Source organism: Cervus canadensis, chromosome 6 (genome assembly GCF_019320065.1).
Source record: "Cervus canadensis isolate Bull #8, Minnesota chromosome 6, ASM1932006v1, whole genome shotgun sequence".
Taxonomy (NCBI): domain Eukaryota; kingdom Metazoa; phylum Chordata; class Mammalia; order Artiodactyla; family Cervidae; genus Cervus; species Cervus canadensis.
In genome coordinates, this window is record NC_057391.1 from 78,748,591 (window position 1) to 78,776,270 (window position 27,680).

The 27,680-nt window shown below is 47.0% G+C and overlaps 1 protein-coding gene across 5 annotated transcripts in view; it reads right to left on the reverse strand.

The window, feature by feature from the left end:
• Window positions 1-27,680, reverse strand: part of DPF3 (double PHD fingers 3) — a 303,529-nt gene that overhangs the window by 13,847 nt on the left and 262,002 nt on the right. For 4 of the 5 annotated variants that reach the window (XM_043472462.1, XM_043472461.1, XM_043472464.1 and 1 more), the window contains exons 9-11: window positions 18,156-18,268; window positions 11,445-11,526; window positions 276-10,912 (exon numbers count right to left, since the gene is read on the reverse strand). In XM_043472462.1, the coding sequence (XP_043328397.1) occupies window positions 10,842-10,912; window positions 11,445-11,526; window positions 18,156-18,268 (266 nt within the window). In that variant the 3' untranslated portion in view covers window positions 276-10,841. Of the gene's footprint in view, window positions 1-275; window positions 10,913-11,444; window positions 11,527-18,155; window positions 18,269-27,680 lie in introns of those variants that run through there. The other variant, XR_006270117.1, reaches the window with a different exon arrangement.

A 27,680-nucleotide genomic window follows, 5' to 3' on the forward strand; every position in this document is an offset into this window, starting at 1 on the left:
GGAGTTTGTGTGTGACGGGCTCAGAATTCCATCTGCAAGAGCGATTAGGACCTGGAAGACTCCTCGCCTTTGGAGTCTCCTTCAAACCTGGAAGCTCCAGCATTTCCCTGGAGCCTAGCACACATGCATACGCATGTAGTCCCACTGGACACCCCAGAACAAAAGGGGTCTACTCACACAGGCTCTATACATTTGCAAATGATTTTTAAAGATTGGGGGTGGGAGGCAGCCGGGGGATGGGGAGGTGGGTGGGGAGAGAAGAACCAAAAATTGCCAAGAGTTTTAAAACCTTTTATTTGTTTACACATTCTCTAAATTGCAGACAAAATGATTCACTACATAGATCGTCAACACTGCTAATCAACCACAGAACGAGATACAACCACAGCAATAAGGGACAAGGCCTGTGACTCAGTCTTTGTGGAGGTGCAAGGGCTCCATGGAGGGGCTGGGATGTCCAGGGGTCCCCAAGATAAAGGCTGCTCGATGCCCACTTCACATTGGCTATAGGACTTGACCTCTTCTTGACACCCCTCCCAGAAGCCAGGTCAGGACAGGAGGAAGGCAAGGGGAGAGGGCGGCGTCCTGGCTCACAGACAGCCCTCCCATCAGCCCTCTTCTGAAGGAAGCAGCGGACCCGGCTTCCGGACAAGTCCTTGCCAGTGGATCCAATTCCAGGTGTGGGGTGCTTCCCACCTGGAGATCCTCCCGGACGCTCACAGTACACCCGCTCTCTGGGAAGTCACAGAACCCGCGTGTCCTCTTAGGACACTGGGAGACGTGGCACGGCCTCATCTCCAATACTGAAACACTGAGAGACCTCGAAATATCCCTCAGACAGGGCAGAAACGTCACAGCACTTTTCACAGCAGGAGCCACGAGAGTGGGAACTTAGCACACAGGAGAAAGGAGCACCCCCGGCAGACAGGAGCAGAGCGGCGCGCACACACCTACGGCTGAGACGACAGTCACATCACACCTGAAAGAGGCTGTGGGGTGGGAGAACGGGGGCTTTTGTCTGTCTGTTGCTGTGATGGCTTTTTAGAGGAGCCAGTGGAGATCTGCTCAGGCCATTGCAACTTCCTAAGTCTGGAGCCCTTCTCCTGACCTCTTGGAAGCTGTGTCTACCTCAATCCTGGACATTGTCTGAGGTACTCGAGTGGCTCAGGGCTGGACAACTCTAAGCTCTCCCGTCAGCAGGAGGTAATGGGTGTTGGATCCCAAGGTCCACTGAGGAGGGAGTTGAAGGGAGCATTAAAGGAAGACCTTCATTAGCAGGCATTTCTGTTGCTGGAGGTCAACTCTCTTGGCCATTCATTTATGACTAAGAGTTTTGCAAAGAGTTGAGGCAGGGCGAGTAGAACAGAAGGGCTTCCCAGATGGCTGAAGTGGTAAAGAACTCACCTACCAACTCAGGAGATGTAAGAGATGCAGGTAGAAGAGACTAGAAGGCATTTTGGCATTATGGGCATACACTGTGAAAATGGCCTCCTCTCTTGTGCCCACACCTGAAGAAGTGACACCCAGTTTGCTTCTTATCTGTGGGTCTAGAGGTACAAATGGACCCTCGACAATTGGAGATCACTGGAACATCTCCAGGGGCCACCTTTCCAACCACAGCCCAAAGCAATCTGAGGATGGTAAATTCCTGAAGCTGCGAGGCACCAGGGTCTCTTCACCAGCTGGGTCAGGCAGTGTGAAAGCTCAAGGAACCCCTTCCCAGGCTCCTCACGCTCTCTCCTCAACCGGAGTCTGCGCAGGCCTGAGCCTCCTCCCATGATGCTGGGGCCAGCGTCCCCTCCTGTGGGACCCCTGCCAGCCTTCCTACCCCTGGGGCCACAGCTCACCCAGAGGAACCCCAGGAAGACATCAAAGCTGCCACAGTCAGCTTCTCTCTGAGGAGAAACAAGTGGGACTTCAGGCAGCAAGGAGAAGAAAATCAATTTATTTTGGTTTCCTGGCAGAGATATTCCGTTTCTGGGCTCTCAAAGGGGAATGTCACCAAAACTGGGCTTTAAAACTGCCCTCGGTCTAAACACATTTGGAAAGGGAGACGCAGACCCAGTTGAGGACTTGTTGTGACTCTTGATCCAGTGGACTGTGTGATGTGGATGGGATGGTCCCTCCCCCAGATCTCCACTTCCTAATTGGTCCAGTGGGTCACCCTCAGGCTGGGAAGGGGTCTGAGCAGACTGTATTCTCAGCCTGAGAGTAGACTTGAGTAGAAGAGGAGGGAAGACCATCTCGGGGCTCAGCCCACTGGGCCAGCAGCGTCCACCCTTCATGGAGCCAAGGGTGGGGGAGAGGGTGGGTTGTAGGCTCAGGGTCCGAGGCCACCCGGCTGCCTGGGGGACTTGCTGCCAGTCTGGCCTAGATGGGATCCAAGTCAGATGGCCTTCCTCTCTCTCCTCCTGCCGGCACAAGAGATTGCTGAAACTGGGTCAGTCGGAAGAGCCTTGCCCAAAGGCTTTCAAGCAGATGGGTAGGTCAAACCCAGAATGCACTTCGGGTTCTCAAGCACTTTAAAACCAGACCCCCAGCCAAGCATCATGAAAGCCTCATGTCCCTGACTCTCCACAGAGATCACTAAAACTGCCTTCTGGGAGCCAGTGCTGTCCAGGGAAGAACATTTCCCAGAACCTGCCCAGCAGAGGAAGTGAAGGCTGCTTTAAGCCAACTCTGAGCTGACACCAAACCAGGGGCAGATACGAGCCTTCCCCTTAGCCCAGGTGCTCAGCCTGAAAGCCAGTTTGGGGTGGCTTCTTCAGGGAATAGCTAGAACCTGGAATGTGGCTGTGACGTTTGTAGAGGAAGGGCGAGCTGGAGCAAATAGCCAATTTCTGATGCTGTCAGACAGTGGGAGTCTAGTGGAGCATGAAGCTCAGATCTGACAAGCACCTGGCCAAAGGAGGACAGGAAAGGTTTACTGAAAATACCTTTGACATGCCCTCCCCACCACCTCCAAGCCAGAAACACTGAGCAGCTGGGACAGCCTGGCTGGGGTCTCCGTGGGAGTCCACCCTACCCATGCATGAGGCCTGCGTCCCACCACTCTTCATCTCTGCTTCCTCCAGTGGGGACTGGACAAGGCCATTGTGAGGGTCCCTTTCGACCTCTGATCAGGCCCTGCCAGTTGCACCTGCCTGCCCATCACCCAGCGGCCCAAAGGCAACTTCTGGAGGCCCAGGCTCTGAGTCCCTCTGGCTGGCGACACACTCTAGCCCAGGTGCCTTCATCATCTCGCTCTCGTTCCTGTTAAGGATGCTCATCTTCCCAGGGCAGCCAGTGCTTGGGAGACTTAAAAGCCACTGAGCTGAGGTCTGCTGCGCTCCTCTCCCCCAGCCCCAGAGAGTGAGAATATTGGGATGCCTAGGCCTGCTCATCTTCTACTGACCAACATGCATCCTAAACAGAGAGACCCAAACACACGCATACCTTCCCTGATGGCACGCCATCTGACATGTGATCAGGGTGTCTTGGAGGAGTGGAATTTTAAGGCTGAAAAGCAACTGAAAGGTTGGGCCGGGATGTACTTTATTCCTCCAGACCCTGTGGTATCTAGCACACTGCCCGGTCTATAGTCCATACCCCACCAACTGTTTTGGCCAGTACCAGCCTGCCCAGCAGTCCTTCATGGCAGGCAGGAAATGTGTTCATGCCCCTCTGGAGGAAAGATGCCCAGAGTGGGCAAATGGAACAGATGAGTGGTGGGCACAAGGATGGACACATTCCCTTCCCTGGTTCAGGGCACGAATGCCCCCTAGGCATCTGAGCATCTCTTGCCAAAGCGTGACTCTCTGCCTTCCCAAATGCCACATGGGCCAGATGCATCGATGAGCCAGGACCCTGCCTCCCTACCCCGCCTCTCTCCAGCCACCTGCCCCCACCGCCTCTGCTCAGGGATAACTGTTCTATGTTTTCATGCTCTCACTCACATATTTGTGTTTTCCTTTTTTTTTTTTTCCTAGTACCTAATTTAGGCCTTCAACTACATGGTGAAAATGTGCAGGGAGAAAGTGTTTTCCTTTTCTTTTGTGCTACTGTTTCTTTCCACCACCACCCCATCCTGTAGCATCCAGCCTGGGAGGAGGAAAGGGAGGGAAGGTGCAGGAAGGGGGAAGGCTGGGTAAGGAAGAGGAGAACCCATGTCTCGGTGGGGAATGATCATAAAAGGGCAAAGTCAACAAAACCACAACCCCAGTGCTACCCAGAAAATCTTTGCATCCCTTCAACAGAAAGCAGAACCAAGACTTTTTTTCAGGTCCCCAACTGTTGCCAAACATCTCCCCCAAGGAAGCAGAGGAGAGGGATGAGAGAGTCCTCACCGCCAATGACTTTCCAAGCACAAGGATTCCTTTCCAACTCCCTATGGTTGTGCAGGGGCTGGAAGCTGGGGGAGCTGGCCCGGCAGGAACCTCAGGGAAAGAAAGCATCTTGTCTGGTGGCTTCTGGTTACCAGCAGGTTCTCCTTCTCATCCTGGAGCAACACAACGGTTTGCTTTGGTTCCCTAAGCCACAGGTGTGTGTGTGTCTGTGTGTACGGATCTGTGTTCTCATCATCCATGCTAATAACATTGATAGGAATTATAGAGATGCACAGAGGCAAGCAAACAGGATGCAGTCTATATGAATACAACCTGGAGACTTGAGGGGTGTTGTTGTTGAGGGAGAACAGAGGTCTTGGGGGCTCACACCCTGCCCCCCATTTCCTACAGTGACTGCTTACCCTCTCTCTTCCCCACCACAGCAGCGTTTTTTTTTTTTTTTCGCCATTTTGGGTTGGTGCCATCCTGAATGGCTGCTTTGCTCGCTGCCTGGGCTAGAGGTCATGATTAGTCATTATATCTCTGTCGAAGAGGGTTCTGGCTGCCCGCCAGTCCCGGTCCCCGCCTTCCTCTGGCCTGCCTGGGAAATGTCACCATCAGCACAAATACTTCCTTCTCTTGGTGGGGCCAAAGAGGGGGAAGGCCTGCAATGACTCTCTTTCAAAGCACTGGAGCGAAGAGAGGGAGGGAGTTGGGAACAGAGACCGTGACCAAGGGTGTTCCTGGGCCCCCTGACCCCCGTTCTATGCACCCCCCCCTCCCAAAGCTTCCCACCCAGGACCCTGGGGAGCTACCTCAGGTCTCAGCCATCTGAGGGGACACGGGCAGGGCCCCCTGAGAGCCCGGAGAGTGCCTCCTCTGGGAACCTGCCCCCTTCCAAAGCTTTCCCCTCACACAGGGGGCCTCTGTTCCTTCTGGGAAACCACGACCCTCCCCCTGACAGTTTCCTGGGCCCAGCTCCCCATGGTCAAAGCCCCCTCGAGCCCTCTGGAAGACCCTGAACTAACCCACCTGCTCTGCTCTTTCTCCACCCGGGGCTGGTGGCCATGGAGAATTGAGACCAGATACCCATGCCCTGGCAATGATCAGGAACTGGCGGAGTGGGGGAAGGGGGATGTCGTAACCCCCCTGATAACTGCAGAGGCCCGCCTCTGGTCACTGACCAGTTAGACCCAGGGAAACCTGCAGGGCCATGGAGCTGGGTGGGAAGACCCGAAGGCCTGAGGCAAACAAAAGCATCTGTGCTTCCACCCTCTTCCGGACTTACCTGGTGTCTAGGGGGAACTGGGCTAACTGGGAAACCAAAAGCATCCTTTTGGGGGTGGGAGTAAGATCCTCAAAAGGGGAAGCAGACAACAGGAGGAAGAGGAACACCATTCAGCTTGCTGGGCGGTAGGGGACCTGGCCAGGTCCCCCGTTTCTTGGGGTCCCAGCTGCTGGCAGGCTGGGCTTGGGGACCGGGTCAGGGAGGGCCTCCCAGGCCTGGCCCCTCTGGAGGCAGCATCTGGCAGTCCTCCACTCCCAGGGCGGCAGGAGGTGACCCAGCCTGGCCTTGGCCACCACCGCTTTCTCTGCCCTGCCCCCACCTTCCATCCAGACCAGGAGGACCTCAGCAGCTCGTCTCACTAACATCAAAGGATGCTTTTTCTGTGGGATTGGGGAAATTTGCAATGATCAACCAGGAGACCCTCTGTACCTCCCACCTCCAGCTGGATGAAGGGCATCACTCCTGCCTGCTTTGGTCTCTGAAGCACCCCCTCCGCTAACCCAGGGGGCCAGAGGCCAGGGGGGGTCTCAAAAAAGGTAGAGCTGGCTTGGTGTCCAGAACTGACAAAGGTTCGGCCTTTGGGGAAACAAACAAGCTAAAAAACCTGTTACCAGGATCTTAGGCCTTTAGGGAGAAAAAAAATGAGTTATAGCATCTCTTTCTGCCCATGCCTTCTAGTTATTTAGGTGCAGGATTTCTTCCTAAGGGGAACCCAGGTTTCTGGCCCCCTCCTCAAGGGCCCTCCCCCAGCCCCAATTCTCTTCATTTTACCTTGCCTAAAGTGAAAATCTTTGACCCTTTCCACTCCTTCCTCCCTCCCTCTCCAGGGATGTGAGCCTACTCTAGGTGACATAGATGTCCAGCTCGGAAAAGGAGGCAAGCAGGGCACCTTCACCAGGAGTGTGAGCTCAGCTCTGACCCGGGAGGCCATGTCTCCCTAGGGATGGGACACAGGCATGCCCTGAGCAGGGGCCCACAGTGGGTGGCAGGGGAGAGCCTGGGTTTCAGGGACTGAGAGAGGAAGGGGGACTGTGGTCCCAGCACCTGCGTTCAGACTGAGAACCTCCTAGGGGGCAGAGAAGGGGGTCCTCAGGGCTCCCCCCTCACCTCCTACACAAGGACTCAAAGAAGATACCAGAGGCCCCTCTTCTCTGAGTCTGGAAGCCTAAGGGTGCCCATAATTTTTCTTCAAGAGCATAGATCTGTCTCTTAAATTTGCCCCTATAGGAAGAGTAATAATAATCATCTCGTTTTTCTTTCTTAAAATATCTGAACTTTTAAAGGGAAGGGCATAAAGGAATCATGCTGTGCTCAAAGCACAAAGACTAAAATGCACCATGAGCGTAAACTCTCCAGGGTATCATGAAACCATCACTGTGAAAGCCAAACCCTCCCCCAACCTTAAACCTGCTCTCCTCCCCAGCTCGGAAGGAATCTGGCCTCCCTCCCACGGGCTTGCTATCCTGGTTACAGACAGACTGAGCCAAGTCCAGGGAAGCAGCTACGCCCGAGGCCTGCGCAGGCCTCCTACCTGGCTCCGGGGCAGTGACAGGAGCAGGGGCGCCTTGGGACTGGCTGGCTCCCGCCTCAGGGGCTCTGACTCAGTGCCGGGTTGAGAAGGAACATCAGAAGGTGAACATCCCACCAGGGGCCTTGTCTCTCTATTTCTTCACTCTGGTGCCTGCCCTGGATTTGCCGCAGGCCCCAAAGGAAGCATTTCGAAAATACCTACAGGAAACAGAAGGTTTCAACTTCCGGCTTGGACCCTGCAGCTGCACCTCCCCTCTGGCGGGCGGGAGCCACAGCATCGGGGTGAAGCTGAACCAGGGCACCCTGGCTGTGCCCAGGCTTTGAGCTGGGAGACAGCAGCATCCTTACCTCCACACGGTGGCCTCTGTGCACAGTGACAGGAGCTACCACGGTGCGGGGGTCCCCCTCCGCCCCCCAACCAAGGAACCCACACCCCGTGCCAGGATCTTCAGCAACACTGCCTCTAGTCCCTGAAAGAACCCTGCTGGATAGGCCAGATCCCTGCCTTCTCAGATGTGGAACATGAGGCTCAGAGAGGTTAAGCCATCTCCCCGTCATTTCTGCCAGAAACTAGCAGAACTGAGCTTTAAAAACCAGTTTTTAAGCGACTGTTACACTGAACTGAACAACAGCCCTCCCCAGAAGGCAGAGCCCCGTTCTAGGCTGCGCTGACCTTATAGAAGGAGTATCTTCATTCTGAAATCCCCAGCCCCGGGGTACAGCCTCACCTTCCACCACAGATCCATGCTCAGTCACGATATTCTTGTCACAGCTTGACCTAGTGACCCTGACCATAGGCAGCCTGTTCCTTAAAACATAAACCCCCTTTGGTCAAAACGGCGATTCCAAGAAGGCATCTAACCTTGGCTAACTCACACGAGAAAGTGGGTGTGAAAATCATTCCGGGGGTCCCTACCTGACAAGCCCAGCTCTCCAGTGATGACTCATATAACATTATGCCTTTTAAGACTCCTGATATCACTGTGGGACTGGCAGGACACGTATTATCTCCATTTCACAGATGGGCAAACTGAGGTTCAGAGACATTAAGTGCTTTGCCCAAGGTCAAACAGCTACTCAGTGGCAGGGATAAAACAAAACCCCTGAGCATCCACGTGCACCCATGATTCCAGCTCATTTTCTGGGGCTCAAAAAAAGAGCAGTTGTTGACCAACACCTTCCTTTTTTTCAGTATGGAAAGTGATCAGTGTGACCGTGATTTTTGCTTGCAGTATCCTGCAAGTGCCATCTCACCAGCCGGCTTTGCTGTCCCCATTTTCCAGATGGGGAAACTGAGGTCTCCAAAGGAGAGATTGGGCCAATCCTGCAGGGAGTGAAATGGAAAAGGAAATTCTGGACCTTCCTGATGTTCAGTTTAGAGTCCTGGCCACCCTCACCCCGTGGAAGATTCCAGCACCCTCCTTGGTCTGCGAGACTCAATCATACCCTCACAGCTTATGTGGCAGCCAGCGTGTCTGGAGAAAGAACACAGTCCCCTCCCCCCGACCCATCAACTGTGTTGAGGTGGGGAACACTCTCTGAAGAGAGTCTGTCGCATGCAGGGTCACTGTTTGGTTTCAGATTTGCTTTTTTAAGCTTTTAAGCCATTTGTGGCTTTTGCAAACAGCTTGACGACTTTTTTCCTAAAATTAAATCAAAGTGATTTTTCAAATCCAATAATCAGACTTTGAGGATGCCCACTTTGGGTTTTGTGGGAGAACAGAGAGCCAGGGCCGTCGGGGGGGGAGGAAATCTGGCCCTCCGATGTGACCCTCTCGGGTAAACGGATGATGGTGTGACCACGCGGCAGCTTCCCAAACCCTCCCTGGGCCTCCAGAATCCAAAACGGGTGCACCAACCAACAGGGGGAAGGAAATCCCTCCAGAGGAAGGTGGAAATCCCATCTGGTCGGCCCTTCAAACGAGATCATTATGTCCCCGTGTAACTCCCTCTGAGGCCACAGGCCCCTGCAGGAGGCTGACCTCCACCTCTGGCCACAGGGCACCCTGCAGAGAGACCCACACAGCTTGGCTCCCCGCCAGGCTGCCCCAGGTCCACTGGCCAAGAGCAATTAGCCAGGAAGGAGGGCTCTTGCCAAGTCCTGGCGAGAAGGCCGCAGCCTGGCAGAGGTGGCCCAAGTGGTTGGAGCCTCCAGGCCTCCAGGGGGCTTTTTTCAGGAGCTGAAGGTCTAAAAATAACCTGGGCCTTTGTTGTAAGCAGCCGGACCACAGAGATGGAGCTGATTTCAAGGAAGCTGAGCACGCGTGAGGGTCCGGTTCACCGAGACCTGCCCTTTGGGCAAATGATTTTTCCAGAAATGTGTCAGTTATTGTGTGTTGCTCCTGTCGCCACTGCTGCGGAGGTTCAAAGGTGGCCTGGCCCGCTCCAGCCCACGGGGCTGATTTCCAACACAGACTGCTCGAATCTGAGCGCCTCCCCACCTCTTCCTCCTCAACACATTTTTTTTTTCAAAGGAAGAATCCAGTGTGGACTGGGGACTTCGGAGACAAGAGCAGACCTCGAGCTGAAGGTTCTGAGTGATGGTCACCGTGGTCATAAATAATCACATCATCCCAGTTATTTGTTTAGGGAATCATTTCTCCCTCATCCTGAAGTTCCCAGAGTCGGGTCTCAGCAGACAATGGCAAACGTACATGATGCGAAAGGAAGGAGTTACTCGGGAAAAGCGATCCGTGGTGTCCCGTCAATACTGAAGGGTTGCAATACTCGGAGCTGCAGTCCTCGGGACCAATATTCAGATTCTTGACCTGGCAGCCTTCACTCACCTTCCCGGTTCTTGGTCCACCAGGGAAAGCTCCAGACACAGACCGAATGGAAAGCAGAGTCTTGACCTCTCCAGAGCTCCGCCCACGCTGTGGCCTGTCTCTCCTAAAGGATGCCCCAGCTCTGACAGTCTGGTCCCTTGCAAAGCCATTCCTGATGGACAGCAAATACTGACTGGCTCTGACGGGGCCTTGGAATTACCTTCATAGCGTTTGCGCCCACCTCTCATGGCCACCCCCTCCTTCCCCAGCACCTTCTAGAGACCCCCCACCCTCGGCTGTCAGTGATATCACTGGATATCTGCTGGAGGTGGGTGCAGAAAGCAGCAAAAAGTTCTTCTTCAAAGAGACGGAGGTACCAGGAGAGATTTCAGAGCTTCACCATCTAGATGGCCTCCTGGTCCCGAGTCTAGAAGTTTCCAGGGAGGCTTGTAATAAATAAAAACTTCTCTGCAGCCCTTTGTTCCTCTGCTGAGTTCGGGATGGAAAGACGAAGCTGAGGGCAGGGAGGCTGTGCGAAAGTTTCTTGGAACACGATAGATAATACGAAACACCAAACCACACAGGAATGATGGGATGGGTGGTCACAAAACGGGACCTTAAAATGGGGAACCAGTGAGAGGGCCGCGGTGCTAGGATAAATGTGAGGGAGGGTCCACAGGGCTGTGGCTGGGGTCATTCTTCAAAAGTTTACCATCTTTCTGGCAGAAACAAGGGGTGGGGGGCTGGCTGAAGAACGGAAACCTGCATGTAGGAGGTAAGCAGACACCTCACCCCTTGATGCCCTGTATCCACGTGCTCTGTGGTTACTGATTGACGTTCCTCCTTACAGTTGGTCTGTCTGGATATACGGGAGTAGGGGCTCGATCGGGTTTGAACTGGACTCTGCTTCAGCCTCTCCAGCGGCAAGTCACCTTCTATGTGTGTCCGGGGACCCTAGGCCTGGCAGCCGAAGGCTGAGGCTTTTTCTTTGAGCAGTTCCCAGCATAAGTGGCAGCTCCAGCTCCCTACAAGAAACAAGACGGCATTACGAGCAGCCTCTCCCCAAGCCTCAAGCCCCACACCTTGGCCCTAAACTTTTTATCAGCCCCATTTTATTTTGATTTTCATGATCCAGAGACCGAGTCTCAGTTCCAAAAACGTGCTGAAGTCTGTTGCTCAGCAGAATAATGCTGTTCAGAAAATAGTAAGTGCACAGAGATGATTGGCCGATCAGCACTGAAGACCCTGCTTCCTTGGTTGTGCCTCTTAACCAGCATCACCAAGTCTGGACCAGTTTCCCTTAGAAACTCACAACTCTGCCACCATCTCAGTCATAGGCCTGGGAAACATCTCCTTGGCCTTCAAGCTGGAATTTTAGCTGGTTGAACTGGGCCTCAGTTGCATGATCTGTAAAATGGGAGTGGTCATACCTACCTCGAAAGACAATTAAATGAGACAAGATATGTGAAGCCCTTAGCACAAGGCCTGCACTTTAATGAGGGCTCGGGAAGTGGTAGAAGTAGCTGTTGTTGTTATTGGTGACCTCATCATTATTACCTTCTGGGGGCTCAGCCACGGGGGGATTTAAACAGTACATGTGGTAACCACGGTCACAGTCATCGCAGAAGAGTAGCTGGTCCTGGTGGAACAGAGTAGGAGGAGAGGAAGAAATATGGAATTATTTAGGTTAATTATTTTTCTGGCCCCCACTGACCTATGCCACCAGCTTATTTCCATTAATCAACCTCCATGGATACCCATTTCCCAGCCCCATTTGGAGTCCTCACTTCCCTCTGAACATGCCATGCACTTTGCCCACACCTGAAATTCCCGCATCTGTCTTCTGAACTATGCAAACCCTACTCCCACATAAGTGTTCTGCTCAAATTATTCCTCCTCCAAGAAGCCCCCTTAGCCTACCATCTCACATCCAAGCCTAAAGGGATTCTTTATGCTTCTGAACTCACTTCACCAACAATTCTGCCTCCATAAGGGTAGAAAATTAATTTAATGCATTTCTGTATTCCTCAGGATATTTGCCTAGTGAATAGACAGTACTTTAAATGTTTGCAAATCTTAATTGAATTGCTCTGGATCTCACTCTTTCCATTTATGAAATGGGCAGCATACTTGTTTGTAACATCCATGACACCTCAGAACCTTTTCAGGGTTCATTACTAGAGAAATGCAAGTGGTATTATGCCACCTGTCAGCTCCTAAAAGCCTCCTTGGAGGCTGGAGGTTGGAGACCAGATGAGAATAGGCCTTTCTGGCACTGTGGTTAACTTCCAAGGACACAGTTGACACCTTTGCTCCTGTAGCTCTCTCTGTTTGGAGGCTTTCCCAGTCCCTGATCCCCTCTCTTCTGAACCATTCCCTAACCACACGTCAAGTCTTCAAACACTTCACTGTTACAAAAACTTCATTAATCTACTCAAATGGAAGTTCTCTGACCCCTCTTGCATCCTCATGTACTTTCTTTTTCTTATGACATTTAATTGCACTTTACTTTATGTTGCCAAGCCTGGCATGTGGTAGACATCTGCATACAGTCCATTTGGAACACGGCTCTTTTGTCCATGCCTGCAGAGGTTGCACAGCCCTTGGGGCAGACCTTGTCTTACTCATCTCTACATCTCCTTCAGAACTTCTGTGCATAGGAGCTACTCAGTAAGTCTTTGTGACCTGGTCCCCATCCTCCAGGTTCAGCCCTGTTCTATTCAGTTATCTCTGGGTCTGCTTTGATGGCTTATAAGACATCTGCAAAGTTTTGTAGCAAATCTCACCTTGGCTTTTGATAGTTTAGAGATCCTGAAAAAGTAGAGAGAGAAGTTGGAAACCCCTGTGAGCAAGCAGTGAGGCAGGAGAGACCATGAAAGATCTCTTTTTTATCATGCTAAGACCTTTCAATAGGACACAGTGGGAAGCTTTCAAAGGGTTTGCTAACAGGAGTGACATGGTTAGACTTGTAATTTAGAAAGATCTCACTAGCTGCTGTATCAGAATAGATGCCCAGGTGGAGAGAGATTGGTTCTTGAGGCTGGAAGACCACTTAGGAGGCTACTGTAGTCATCCAGGTAAGAGATAATGTATGATGATAGTCTGAACTAGGGTTGTGGGTTGGGGGAGAGTAGAGGGGCCTGCTTCCATTTGAGAGTCATTGATAAGCTGTAGAGAGTGAAAAGGAAGAAATCAGGGGTGTCTCCTAGGTTGTGGTCTTGGTCAGCAAGCCAGATGAGGTAGCCATCCATTAAGCCATGAGCAGAGGAGCATGCCTGTGGGAGGCAGAAGGCAACCTCAGCTATAAACATGTTCTGTAGGTATACAGATCACCTGGTGAGGATGCCCTGAAGGCAGCTGGAGATCAGGAGAGAGGCCTGAGCATGAGATATGGGGTAGGGAGTCTTTGGTGATGAGATGGTGATGAAGGTCCTGGGAGAGGAAGCCCAGAGTATGCGAAAGCAGATGTTTTTGAACTTGTGCTCATGGAGGGGTGTCCATGAACACCTTGAAAGAAAAACACCAATACAGTATACTAAGGCACACATATGGAATTTAGAGAGATGGTAACGATAACCCTATATGCAAGACAGAAAAAGAGACACAGATGTATAGAACAGACATTGGACTCTGTGGGAGAAGGCGAAGGGAGGGATGATCTGACAGAATAGCATTGAAACATGTATCTTATCAATTGCGAAACAGATCACCAGTCCAGGTTTGATGCATGAGACAAGTGCTCAGGGCTGGTGCACTAGGATGACCCAGAGGGATGGGATGGGGAGGGAGGTGGGAGGGGGGATCGGGATGGGGAACACATGTAAATCCATGGCTGATTCATTTCAATGTATGGCAAAATCACTACAATATTGTAAAGTAATTAGCCTCCAACTAATATAAATAAATGGAAAAAAATAAAAATTAAAAATAAAAAAAAGAAATTAAATGTACAATTTTGCATACAGGTCCAAATGTAAATTTTTCTAAGGAAAAAGTAAATCCATAGCTTTCATTGAATTTTCTGAAAAATCAAGAACTCAAAAAAGTTACTGAGGAGAAGATCGAGAATAGAGGCTTGGGGAACACCAAAGTTAAGGACAGTCAGACAAAAAAGAGGCTAAGAAGCAGCAGTCGGAAATGTAGGATGAAAATGAGATTGGTATAGTCTGTTCCAAGGGTTACACCATTATTGTCAGAACTCAAGTAAGCGAAATTGCAATATGATTTAGGGATGATATGAGGGAAAACAAGTTAGAAGAGGGACAAGAAACAGGGAGAGACTTGAGAAACAATATTAGTAATATCTGAAATACATTGACAGCTCCTACTTATATAAGAAGACAGGATATCCAGGTTTAGACTTTCTCAAAGGAAAAGCAAGGTACCTGTGGGTTTAAATGTATCATTCATAGGTTGATAATTGTCTAGCACCATAATCTCTTCTTTTTCATTTGCTTCTCAGATAACTGCCTGCCCATATTACCAAAAAAGAAAAAAAAAAACCAGCCCATGCTATCCCCCATGAGAAACACACTTTAAGGGTTTCTTACTCCTAAGTATTTAAGAACCAGAATTCACCTATGGCTACAGTTCCAGTAGAATGGGAATCCTTTTCTGGAATGTACATTCCCACCCATTCTGACAGTAACCAGTCTCTCTAGTTTCTTATTTGTCCTTCTATTTCTCTTACACAATTAAAAAGATATATGTATATTTTCTTATGCCTTTCTTACAAGAATGGCCATGTATGATAGATATTATTTTTACTTTGCTTTTTTATTTAACAACATATCCTGGAAATCACTCCATATCAATTCATAAAGATGATCTTGTGTTGTTGTCGTTGTTTTATAGCTACACAGTACTTCATGGTGCCATCCCTTATTCACCCATACTGTGTATGAGCATTTAGGTCATTTCCAATATTTTGCAATTAAAAACAAGGTGATCATGAAGAACCTTATGCATATGTATTTTCACAGTGTTATGTGTATATCTTTAGGATAGGGTAGGTGAGACAGCTGAGTCAAAAGGTAAGTGCACAGTGGTTTTGTTAGGTATTGGTACAACAAAGGGTTGCACCACTTTGTTTTCCTGCTGACAATGCATAAGGGTGCCAGCTTTCCCTCAATTTCATCAACAAAATACACTGTCATACTTTCTTCCCCTAATTTTATGGGTAAGAAATGATATCTCAATTTTGTTTACAGTTAAATTTCTTTAATTATGAATGTGTTCAAACCATTTTTTTCCCTCATGTATAAGGGTCATTTTTATATCTTTTGTGAACTATCTTTCACATTTTTCCCATTTTCTGTCAAGTTTATGATCCTTTGTCCTTCAAACTTTAAGGGTTCTTTATACATTATGCACTGCCACCTTTATCTGTAGTATATGCTGCAAATATTTTCTGCCAGTTTGTCAGTTATCTTTTTACTTCATTGTGTTTTTTAGTATGCAGATGTTTATGTGGTCAGACTTGTCAACATTTTCTTTTATTCCTAGCGAATTCTGAATCACAGAAAATCTCACCTTATATTTAGAGAAGAATTTATCCATGTTTTCTTCTGATACTAATATGGTTTTACTTTTTATATGTATATCCCCAGTTCTCATGATGACTGTTCTTCTGTATTATACAAGATATGGACCTAATTTTATCTTTTCCCAAATGATTACCCTATTGTCCCAGTACCATTCATGAAAATGTCTATCTTTGATCCAATAATTTTAGATAAACCTTTGTGTGTGTGTGTTAGTGTGTTAGCCGCTCAGTTGTGTCCAACTCTCTGCAACCCCATGGACTGCAGCTCGCCAAGTTCCTCTGTTCATGGGATTCTCCAGACAAGAATACTGGAGTGGGTTGCCATTCCCTTCTCCAGCAGGTATTTCCAACCGAGGGATCAAACCTGGATCTCCCACATTGCAGGCAGATTCTTTACCATCTGAGCCACTGGGAAGACCAAACTTTATCTGACCCTAAATGTCCATATATAATTGGGTTGATCTGTGGGTCTTCTATTCCATTCCACTGGTCTTTTTGTCCATACAGTTTTAATTTCAGAGGCATTATAGCAGGTCTTAATGTCCGGTAGGGCTAGACTCCCTTCATAAGGAGCCCTTCAAAGGGCTCCTTTGTTGTTTTTCAGTGTTTCAATGGCTATTCTTGCACTTTTTCCATATGAATTTTAGTATCAACTTGTCTAGTTCCATCAAAAAGGATGTTGGTGATTTTATTGGGTTTAAATCAAATTTATAAATTAACTTAGGAAGAACTGAAATCTTTACAATTTGAGTCATTCTATCCAAGATCACACCGTGTCTTCATTTGTTCAAATCTGCTTCTATGTCTTTTCAAAAGCATTTAAAAATTTTCTTTACTTAGGTTTTACGTACTTGCAGCTAAGTTTATTTCTAAGTATTTCTCCTTTTTTTGCTATTGTAAGTGGAGCATCTCTATCATAATGTCTTCTAACTGGTTATTATTTGTGCACATGAAGTCTATTAATTTCTATCTGATAATTTTATATATTGCTACCTTTAATGTTTGAGTTAGCTTTATTGTTGATTCTCTAGAGCTTCCCAGATATACTATAATAGTTTGTGAAATAGAGAAAAACTTTCTAATTTGTTACCATTCTTATATTTATTGTTATCTCTTACCTAGTTGCATTAGCTAGTATCTCTAGAATAATGAGTAGTAATAGCATTAGTGGGCATCCTTACCTGGTTCCTGATCTTAGAAATGCCTCTAGCATTTCTGCATTAAACAAGATAATGGTTTTAGTTCTAAGGTATAAAAAACTTATCATGTTAAGAAAGTATTCCACAATTTCTATTTTCTTGATCATGAATAGTTGTTGAATTCACTTCCTTATTTTGAAAACTGATAAAGGAAAAGAATCAAGTATTTATCCTGCTTTCTCTACAGAATCTATAGCTGAGGGTAACCAAATACAAAGGCTTGGAAAGTTTCTCTATAGAACTACTCCAGCTATTAAACAAAGAAGAAAAAATCATAGATTAAGAATATCACTATTTACAACCCCTGATAAAATAATCAATGTTTGAAGATCACCAACAGTTGCTACCTTCACAAAAAGAGAGATACCAGGTATTACGTACCTCCTGATGAAAGTATACACCACTATTTATTAAGTAGTCTTACTATTTTTATATGTTAGAGAGGCAGAGAAAAAGATAGAGAACCTGGATCTGATCAAGCCTCTAGCTCTAAGCACCATTGTATAAGAAATACAAGAGACAGAAGAAAATGTCAAACACAACCATAGGGATACAGTCAGTAAAATAAAATCATGGAAAACTCTATTGAACAAGTAAACTGATTTCTTTAACAAAAAATCAAGGGGGGGAAAAAGAGCAAAATGAAGGGAAACCCTATATATTAAAAGAAACTATAAAGACATACCAACAATCCATGGGCCTTATTTGAATCCCAATTCAAATAAGCCATAATAAAAACATTTAAAAACAACTTAAGATAATTAAAGCAATGTTTAAGACAATCAAGGCAATAGAAATATTAACTGGATGTTCGATTATATTAAGTAATTGTTGATTTCTTAAATCTATGTTAATATTTTGGTTATTTTTGTTAAAAAGTAAATCCTTATGTTTCAACTTGTAAAAAATCTATTCACAATCTTTTAAAAAGTAGTCTTCATTCTTTTGACATATGTATAGAATATTGTCAGGTGAAATGATATTATGACTAGGATTATAATTTCATGCAAAAGAGGTGGCAACATTTACAGTACAGGAGTGGACATGTACTGATCATTGTTGAAGCTGGTGATGGGGTACACAAGTCTCATTATTTTCTCTATCTTTGTATATGTTTGAAATTTTCCATAAAAAAGTGGTTTTTTAAAAAAAATTCTGCATTTATTATGCTTAATATTTAGACAAAAATGAGACGACACATTCTAGAATGTGGTGTAAAAAGCCAAGCACATCCCAACAGTAAGTGACGGGCACCATTGTCTATCACTGACCCCTTGAGGGCTGAAGGCCAGCAAGGCAGTCTCTGGCCATTACCTCCTGCACCTATTTCTAAAGGCACAAAGAGGAGCCAAGGTCATTGTAGCACAAGGGTCCCAAGTGTCCTCAAGCAAAAGTCAAGGGGGGAAGGGTCCTGATGAATATTTTCCTCAGGAGTCCAGTGATGAGAATCCCACCTTCCTCTCCATCCTCAAAGGACTCCCAGCTCCTTGGGTTTCCCCTCCCATGCGGGAAACCCACACTCACATCATTCTCCGAGGTCCCACAGAGGATGCAGGACTTGCATTCTATGCACTGCCACTTGTAGGTCTTGACAGCCTCGGTCATGTTCAGGGTGAACTGCAGGCAGGTGGGGTGACCTGGAGGAAGCAGAAATGGCAGCATTAAGGCCAGAGGGTCTGACCTGTCACTCCCTCCACACCACATTATGCCTTACTTGGAGGGAGGGTGGGGTAGCATGTGTTGGGAAGCAAACTGGGGGCCTGGATGGGACCCTACCCGTCCTCTTCACCACCAGCCACAGTTACAGCAGATCAATGCCCAAAGAGAGGAGTGAGGAGTGAGGATCTCCCCTTTGCTGGGGAGAGATGTCATCCAAGTCCTCTTGCCCTAAGACCCACGTCCCCCCAGCAGTGTAACCAGTTGATGAGGACAGAAACTGGTAACCAGAGAGAATGAGAAAGGAAATCACACGGCACAAGGCAACGCTATGATAGAGTCAGCAGCATCATCTCCCCAGCATCAGTTGTGGTGGGAGCAACATAAGAGCTATTTGGAGCTGATCCTTCTGACCTACAAAGTTGTTCATGCTGCCTCGGGGCACAGGGGAAGAGACCAGAGAGAGCGTGTGAGGCTCCCGGGGCCAGAGCTGAGGGCACCAGAAGGCTCTGCACTGCCACCTAAAGCGTCCCTCCGTGCCCACGACCAGGGGACCAGCAGAGGTCCACACCCTGCACAGCACCAGGAGGGAGGCTGGAGAAGCAGAGCATCACTGCAAGGGTGTCCAGGTCGGACCTGAACTCTTCTCTTCATCCCAAATATCACGTTAGCCAAGCCAATAGCAAGAGCAGGGAGAGACATTAATGTGACCTTAGAGCACCCAGCCCCAGCGGTCCAACACCGGAGGCGTGGCCTGCAGGGCTGGTCTCTACCCTCAGTTATAGCTCACCCAAAAGACAGAGGCCAGCAGCAAGAGGACAACTGTGAGCCACAGAATGTGAAGCCTTTGACCTTCTGTTTGACAGGGACGGGAAACTTGGACGAGGTCCCCAGGTCACTCAGGACTGTGAATCAGAAGGCAGAGCACCCAGGGTGAAGCCCGTTACTGACACTGTCACAAAAGAATGGACAGTTTTGCCTGTTGTTGGGGGTTCACTGTCTCCAGAGCTCCCAATTCTGCCAAATCCACCATATCGTGCATTGCTTGGCCTCTATCACATGAGGGATTGTGAGCTTCCAAAAGAGAAGAGTACAGATGGGCCTCCAGTTAGAGGCAGTGGTAGAACTCTTCCACAGAGAGTCAAGATCCACGGGGTACCACCACTCCTCCGCAAAGTCACAACTCAGCAGATGGCCCCCATTTGCTCTTTTCCATATCCTCACAAAGCTGGTTCCATCATGGTTCTTTGGGGGACATTCTGTCCATTCAATCAACAGACAAACCCTTCAGATCTGGGGCTCCAGCAACGCACACCAGACCGAGCTATCTCTGAGAGTGAGAGTGGGGACTCGTGTTGAGGGGAGCTGGGGACACTTCACAAACAGCAGGTGGGAGCATTGAGGAGAGGAGGAGCCTAAAAGCTTCTCTAGGGCTTCTCAGAGGCCATCCAAGGTAGAAACCCCCATGGCTCTGAACCAATAACTTTCTCAAAGCGACACTATACCAGTGACCCAGGGGAGAGAGGAACCTTACATTAAAAGCTTGGATGAACATCCAGCTGATATTCCTGATGGCATCTCAAATATCTAAGGACACTGGCCAGGGTTGTTCCCTATCCCGCTCTCTCACACTGGGATGGGAACAGGAGAGAATACACCAGCTTGAGATTCTGACTGATCTGTGCCATAGATGCCCATGTTCTTAGACAGGACACCCAGGAAGTTTGACGATTAATTCATGGAGCAGATACCTAGATTAGCAGGTTGTCATTGCCCAGTTCCACAGCCTCAGTGTACACCTAGCCACATCCACCCAGCTTATAGTAACTATTCATGAACAAGGATTTATTGGACATCTGCTAGAGCAATCATGGTCCCAGACAGAAAAGATACACTGGTGAGCAAGACCACACACACCCCCACCTCCAGATGCCTCTAGTCTGGTCAGAGAGAACTCAAATTAATAAACTATACACATACCTATTTACCTACAGCTGTGTGGTAAGTGTCATGAAGGAAAATCATAATTGGCAATGAAAAATCACAGGAGGATCCTATCTAGTCTGAGATATCAAGGAAACCTTCTCTGAGAAAGATCTTGGAGTTGACACCTGGCAGGTGAGGAGGTTAGCTGCATGGGTGAGGGAGAGGATTCCATTGTGGATGATGGTGCATGGAGCAGAAGGTACTGAGCAGTGGAGGAACTGGGCAAATTCAAAGGAAGGGAAAAGCCAGTTGGCAGAGGCTCGCAAGCAAAGCAGGAGGGGAGGCGGGTGAGAAGCACCCATAGAGAAGCTAGGGTCAGACAACCCGGGCACGTTATGCCCTTCGTTAAGGATTTGGGGCTTTAAAATCATTAAAGCCTTTTGGGCAAGGCAGTGACTAGATTACTCTGTGTGTGTTTCTAAGATTATTAGATTTTTCATTTTTTAAAAGTTTTATTGGAGTATTGTTACTCTACAGTGTTATGTTAGTTTCTGCTGTAAAGTGAATCAGCTGTACATTTACATATATCCCCTCTTTTTTGGATTTAAAAGAGCATTCCTTCAGCAACAGGGAATCTTTGGATGGTGAAGAAATTCTGAACCTTGATTGCAGTGGTAGTTATGTATGTGATAAGATTGCATAGAACAATACACATACATGTATAAACACATGTGTGTGAATATAAAACCAGTAACACAAATAAGGAGGTCAGTGATTTCATGGCTGTCAATCGCCTGGTTCATAGTGTACTGTGGTTCATAGCATACCTGGTTCATAGTGTTCTTACATACTCATAGAAGTACTATGGGTATGTAAGATGTTACCATTGGGGGAAACTGAGTGAAGGGTGCTTGGGACCTCTCAGTAATGTATTTTATAATTTTCTATGTAGTTATAATTATTTCAAAGTAAAAAGTTGAAAAGATCTTTTTAAATAAGGAAAACACACAAAAAAATTGTCATCAAAATAAGGAAAACACACCAAAAAAATGTCATCAGAGTGGGAGAAAGGAAAGAGCTGCTGTCAAAGGAAAGAATTGGGGGTGGAGGCAAAGGAAATATAAAGATGTAAGAATTGTTGCCAGGAAACTAATTTGAAGACAGATGCTGCTGGCAGGAGAAAGGCAAGCATGATGGAGGTGAAGATTTGAGAGGTATTAAAGAAATCATTGGCAGGACCCGACCATGATTTGAAGTTTCAGAGTGTGGGAAAGAGAGATGATGAGAAATAGCCTCAAGATTCCGACCTGAGAAAGGAGGTGGGCTGCAGTGAAACTTATGCAGATGAGGAAGACTATGGAAAGCATAGAGGGACCAAATGGAAGAGAGAAGCACTCTGTTTTGGGCAGGTTGAATTTGGGAAGTCTGTGAGATTTGGGCTGGAAATGTCAAGTGGATGAGGTCAAACACAGGGGTTTAGCGCTCAAAAGAGAAGTACAGACTAGACATATAAATTTAGAAGTTTTTGCAAAATGGGTGTGTTAGTCGCTTGGTTGTGTCCAACTCTTTGCAACCCCACCAGACTGTAACCCACCAGACTCCTCTGTCCATGGGATTCTGCAGGCAAGCATACTGGAGTGGGTAGCCATTCCCTTCTCCAGGGGATCTTCCCACCTCAGGGATCAAACACAGGTCCCCTGCATTGCAGGCAGATTCTTTATCATCTGAGCCAGCAGGGAAGTTTTGCTAAACAGGTGGTCATTGAAACCATGAGAATTAATGAAATTATCTAAGAAAAGAGGAAAGAAGAGAGAAAAAGATCTAGGACTGAGATTTAAAGAACTGTTTGAAGATCAAAATAAAGAACCAACAGAGGAAATTTGAAGGATGACCAGAGAGAGGTAAGACCAGCAAGTACGGGTCACAGTGGCCCAGAGGAGGAGAGGGTGGTCTGTTGGCTGTGTTGACTGCCAAGGTTCATGGGTTTGTCGTTGTTCAGTAAGGACCCTGAGTGAGGGCGTGTTGCCAGAGCACAGCAGAAGCCACGCTACTAATAATAACACCCTGAGCAGTGCCACCTTCCCTGGGAAGGAAGGTCAGCACGTTCCAGAGAGTGACCTGGAGCCCCACAGCCTGCTGGACGCCCCCAAGGGTGGGCGGTGGGGTCGGGGGTGCAAGCTTCAGGCAGCCGACCGTACTCCACAAGTATCTACTGAACGCCAACTCTGTTCAAGACCTCTGTGACCACTGCGCTGAGCTCTGAAGACATTTTCTAGAAGAGCTTTGGACCAGTGAACAGCAGCAAGTGGGCTTGAGAAAGTCCTGTTGGAAGTCCACCTTCCCCCACCCCCAAAAAATCCCATGGGCTTTCTCTGTGTTCCTGTCTTGAGACAGTCACTAGCCTCCTCGCTAAGACTTTAAACCCAAAGAATGGGAATGGATCTCACACAGCCTCCTCCCCGGGTAAAATGCAAGGCTCTGAGTCTGCTGGTCTACAGTCCATGGGGTTGCAAAGAGTCGGATACAACTGAGCGACTAACACTCTTTCACTTTCAGAGTCGCTTCAGCTCTGCCTGCAGAGCTCCTTCACTCAGAGCTCAGACTCGAGTGGGGGAGGAAAGGCAGGGATGCAACTTCTCAGCCCGGGAGGGTGAGGCACAAAGAGGTAAGTCACCCAAGCGGCCATTAGCGAGAGCAAACACTACACCCAGAACTAGATTCTGCTTTCTGCACCACCAGAACAGTTGCCTGTCTGTGCCTATCTCTACAAACTGGAGAAGGCATCTCCCTGATACAACTACAAGGATAAGGCTTCTTCTCTACCATGGAAATGACTGGAATAATTGCACACTGTTGGACAAAACAAAAAGTTTCAAGGAAAACTACCAGAAGCCCATACCTAAGTTTGACTACTAGAATTCCTTATTTAGGTCAGGACAAATTTCTAAAATCTTTAGAAGTAAGTGGGTAACAGTCTTTCCAATTCAAAGTGATAGTCGCTCAGTCGTCTCCGACTCATTGTGACTCCATGGACTATGGAATTCTCCAGGCCAGAATACTGGAGTGGGTAGCCTTTCCCTTCTCCAGGGGATCTTCCCAATCCAGGGATTGAACCCAGGTCTCCCACATTGCAGGCAAGATTCTTTACCAGCTGAGCCACAAGGGAAGCCCTCAGTCATGTCCGACTCCTTGCGACCCAATGGACTGTAGCCCACCAGGCTCCTCCGTCCGTGGAATTCTGCAGGCCAGAATACTAGAGTGGGTAGCTGTACCCTTCTCCAGGGGATCTTTCCAACCCAGGGATTGAACCTGGGTCTCCTGCATCACAGGTGGATTCTTTACCAGCTGAGCCACCAGGGAAGCCCTTTCAATTCAAAGGTGGCACAAAATAGAGGCACACTGGCAATAAAGCAATTTGTGGTCACTCACTACTTAAAGATTTCTGCCCTTATTTCTTTTGTAAAGTTAACAATCATTCTTTAATGTGCTTGCTTGGAAATCTGAATTTTCCATATTTCCAGTTTTCTTAAGGCAAGGAATACCTGCATTGCTATTTAAATATCCTAGTGGAGTGAAGTCGCAAAGAGTCAGACATGACTGAACATGCATGTGTGTCCTAGTGGAGCGAAGGGGAAACATCCTTTCCCAGGTCCCCTGGGTAAGATGATTCAATGGGTCATTTATAAGATTCCAATTACCAAAATGGATTTAGAAAGTGGGGTGGTATGCATGAATCATCTTAGCCAGGTCATTAAAAACAGGGCCCTTCCTAAGTGTTCCTCCAAACTGGTTCTATCAGGAGGGTTCAATAAATCTACCCGCTTGTTTACTTGGTCCAGTGGTGAACTTGGCATGAAGAGACATTCTAAATCCAGCCCTGTGTTGTGCAAGTCACTTCAGTCACGTCCAACTCTTTGCGACCCCATGGACTGTAGCCGGTCAGGCTCCTCTGTCCATGGGATTCTCCAGGCAAGAATACTGGAGTGAATTGCTATGCCCTGCTTTAGGGGATCTTCCTGACCCAAGGATCAAACCTGCATTTCTTATATTTCCTGCATTGGCAGGTGGCTTTTTTATTGCTAGTGCCACATGGGAAATCCTACCACCTTCCAAAACGGACATCAATCTTCCCTACAAGCTGAAACAGGGAATGTAACCCCTGGCCACCATGTTCAGAGACTTAGCTTCTGGACGGGAGTTTTAGACAACAGAGATTTGGCTTCAGGGTGCTATTTCAGCAGCTGGGTAGAAAACGGAAACTGGTGGGATGTGAGAAGCTACTCAGAAAGAAGACTGTTCATGAAGTTGGTATGTACGAAATTACAGTCTCCCTAACTCAAGTGGAAAAAAGAAAGCAGGAGAGACTGTCACACAGAGTGAAGTAAGTCAGAAAGAGAAAAACAAATATCGTATACTAATGCTATGTGTGGAATCTAAGAAAAAAGGTATAGATTGTCTTATTTGCAAAATAGAAATAGACACACAGACATAGAGAACGAATTTATGGATACAAAGAGGAGAAAGAAGAGGTGGGATGAATTGGGAGATTGGCATTGACTTATATACACTATTGATACTATGTATAAAACATAATTAATGAGAACCAACAGTGTAGCTCAAAGAACGCTTCTCAGTGCTCTGCCGTGACCTAAGTGGGAAGGAAATCCAAAAAAGAGGGGATGTATGTATGTGTACAGGTGATTCACTTTGCTGGAGAAACTAATGCAACATTGTAAATCGACTGTACTCCAATAAAAAGTAATTTTTAAAAAGAGAGAGAAGGCAGGCATCTGAAAGCAGGAACTGCCCCCTGGCCCCCTGAAGGACACGTCTCATGTCTTTCCAGAGCCCGTGTGCATAGATGTGGAGAATGTTCCAGGGACAGTGAACAGGACTTGTGGTACTTGAGTGATAAGGCACACAGATAAATATCCAGGCAAAACCAGTATTAGTTTATATTCACAGCTGCCTACTTCCACACATGCTCACACACAGCTACCCACACATATGGATATTTGCAACATTTTAGGGGTAAAAATATCTAAATATACCTTGTTGATTGAGTTCACATAACAATTGTGACTTAGACACTAACAGAAGTTACCAGTCAGTGTCACCCTTATAGGTACTCAGCACAGTGAGAGAAACACAGTTCATTTTCAACAAACCCTGGGCAAAAAGAAATCTACAAACTACTATGACATGTGTCTCTTACATTATGATCCTTATTAAAAGAGTTTTTTATTTCATTATTGCCAATATTTAATTTGCACTAGGCTAAGCCATATCACTGATTAAATTAGAGCTCCAGGAAAAAAAATTATCTCGCTAGGTATTTACTGAAAACATAAATAAAACAGATACAAATAACTGTGGAAGTAGCATGGTCTATTATTTATTCATTGTGAAATTATAAACACCCAATTATATTTTATTACCTTATTTATCAATGTTGAATTCTTAAAAACTCATTTCTTAGGAAAGGAAAACCTAAATACCCCTGGTTCTCAGGCAAGTAACTGCAAAATTCAAATTTGTGCTCCTCTGTCTCATGCCTGGTTTATAGAAATCATATTATGTAAAATATGTAGGATCAATTCCAACCTGAAATAGCACCAAAAACAAGTCTCCATAAGCATTCATTAGAAAATACTTTGGCTCAAATTTCTAGCAGTTCTCTATATTCATACACACATACAAGTTCTAATATTTACATATTGCAAAAATACATAAGAAGCTTCAGCTATAAAGAATTCATGCACAGTGCGATCAAATTTGAATCATCCATGCTAAAGAGTAATTTGAGGAGAAAAAAATATTACTAGCTCACCGGGGGAAACCATCGCTCCATCAGACCCGTTCATTCCCCTTATTCTCTCTCTCTCCTTCCCTGGCTGTCTCTCCCTTTGTCTCTTTCCCTCTGTCTCTTTCAATCCCCCTCCACTTTGAGACCCAGTTTGTCAAGAGGAGGGAATGAGGCTCTGAGTCTTTATACTTTGTCTGTAAAGGGGAATGGAGACTGACTCTGAGCAGTCAAGAATTCAAACTTTGTGCACATGTATTGTGACAAACTTTTACCCAGGCACTGCTTCCCCATACTTCTCCAGCCCTTCTTTGCAAACCTTCTGCAATGGTCTCAGGCTCACCTCTCATCTGCCCCAGATATTACTTCTAACACTAGGACATCTACAAATTGATGACCACAATGGCACTTCAGAGACATCTGCATGGCTCCCTTTTTGTCATCTTTTTGATGTCCTTCAACAAGGATGAAGAGGAGAAAGAGAGTAGAAAGGATAAAGACCAAATTAACAAAAACACACTCAAAATAAATGATGGTATAAGCTATGGCTACCTTTTGCTGGGCTAAAACACTACCATCAACAAGTTCAACCCATCTTAGAGGTCTGCTTATCCTCTCTCAAAGTTGTCAAACTCAAGACACACAGGTGCTACACAAGAGGCAAGCCATAGGGATTGCAACTTCAATCATTGTCATCAATAATCATAGAAAACACATTCATGCAAGAACATTAGCAGCACTTTTAATGGGCTAAACCACTAAGGGCTTCATGGTGTCATTCTCAAATGCCCTAGAAACTCCCCTAAGTTTTCATGGTCAAGTGTGGTCTGAGTAGTCTCATCTATAAACCTGCAGTTGGTCTTTGTAAAGCAAAATTGGGGGTGGGTCAGCCTTGACCTGGTTTTATATAACTTGCCTGACTGGCCCAGGTTGGGACCAAGGCACCAGAAAGATGTCAAGAACCACAGTAATGATCCCAGTGACTCCAATTAGTCACTGAAGCTGAGGACCAAGGGCAATTTATTCATTCGCTCATTCCTTCAGCAGTATTTGATGACTAAATAAATATGGCAGGCACTCTTCTAGGCACTGGGGATACAGCAGTGGGAAAATCAAAACCTGCCGTCATGGAGCACGTACCACAATTTGAGATATGATGCAGCATCTGAGTCCCTGAGACAAGTCACTTTGCCTCTAGCACGTTAGTTTTCCAGTATATTAATGAAAGGATAGGACTCTGCTATCCACGAAGCTGTGACTGCCTATGCCACCCATCACTATTTTTAGAGATACTCTTGGTCCAAATTTTGTCCATCTGGTTGGACAAAACAAGCCTTCTAAAGTTTGCCAGCTGATACTCAGCGTGAAAGAAACTAAGAAGCAAATTTAAATAATCAGTTAGTTCTGCTATAATTTCTGGCAACTCTTCCACTGATATAGCCCACTCCTAGACAAATACCATGACAAAAAGCACAAGAAATCTAGACACTGAAAGCAGTCAGCTTTTTATTAATTATACCACCCAACCGATGCAATAAGTTGGGCCTGTACAAATGGACTGCCAGTGAATCTGCAGGTAGCAGAGGCCTTGGAAAAGGTTTCACCCATGAGCAATACTAGATCTGGGTTGAGCTGGTTGTGTAGCGGTGGGCAGATATTTCCAG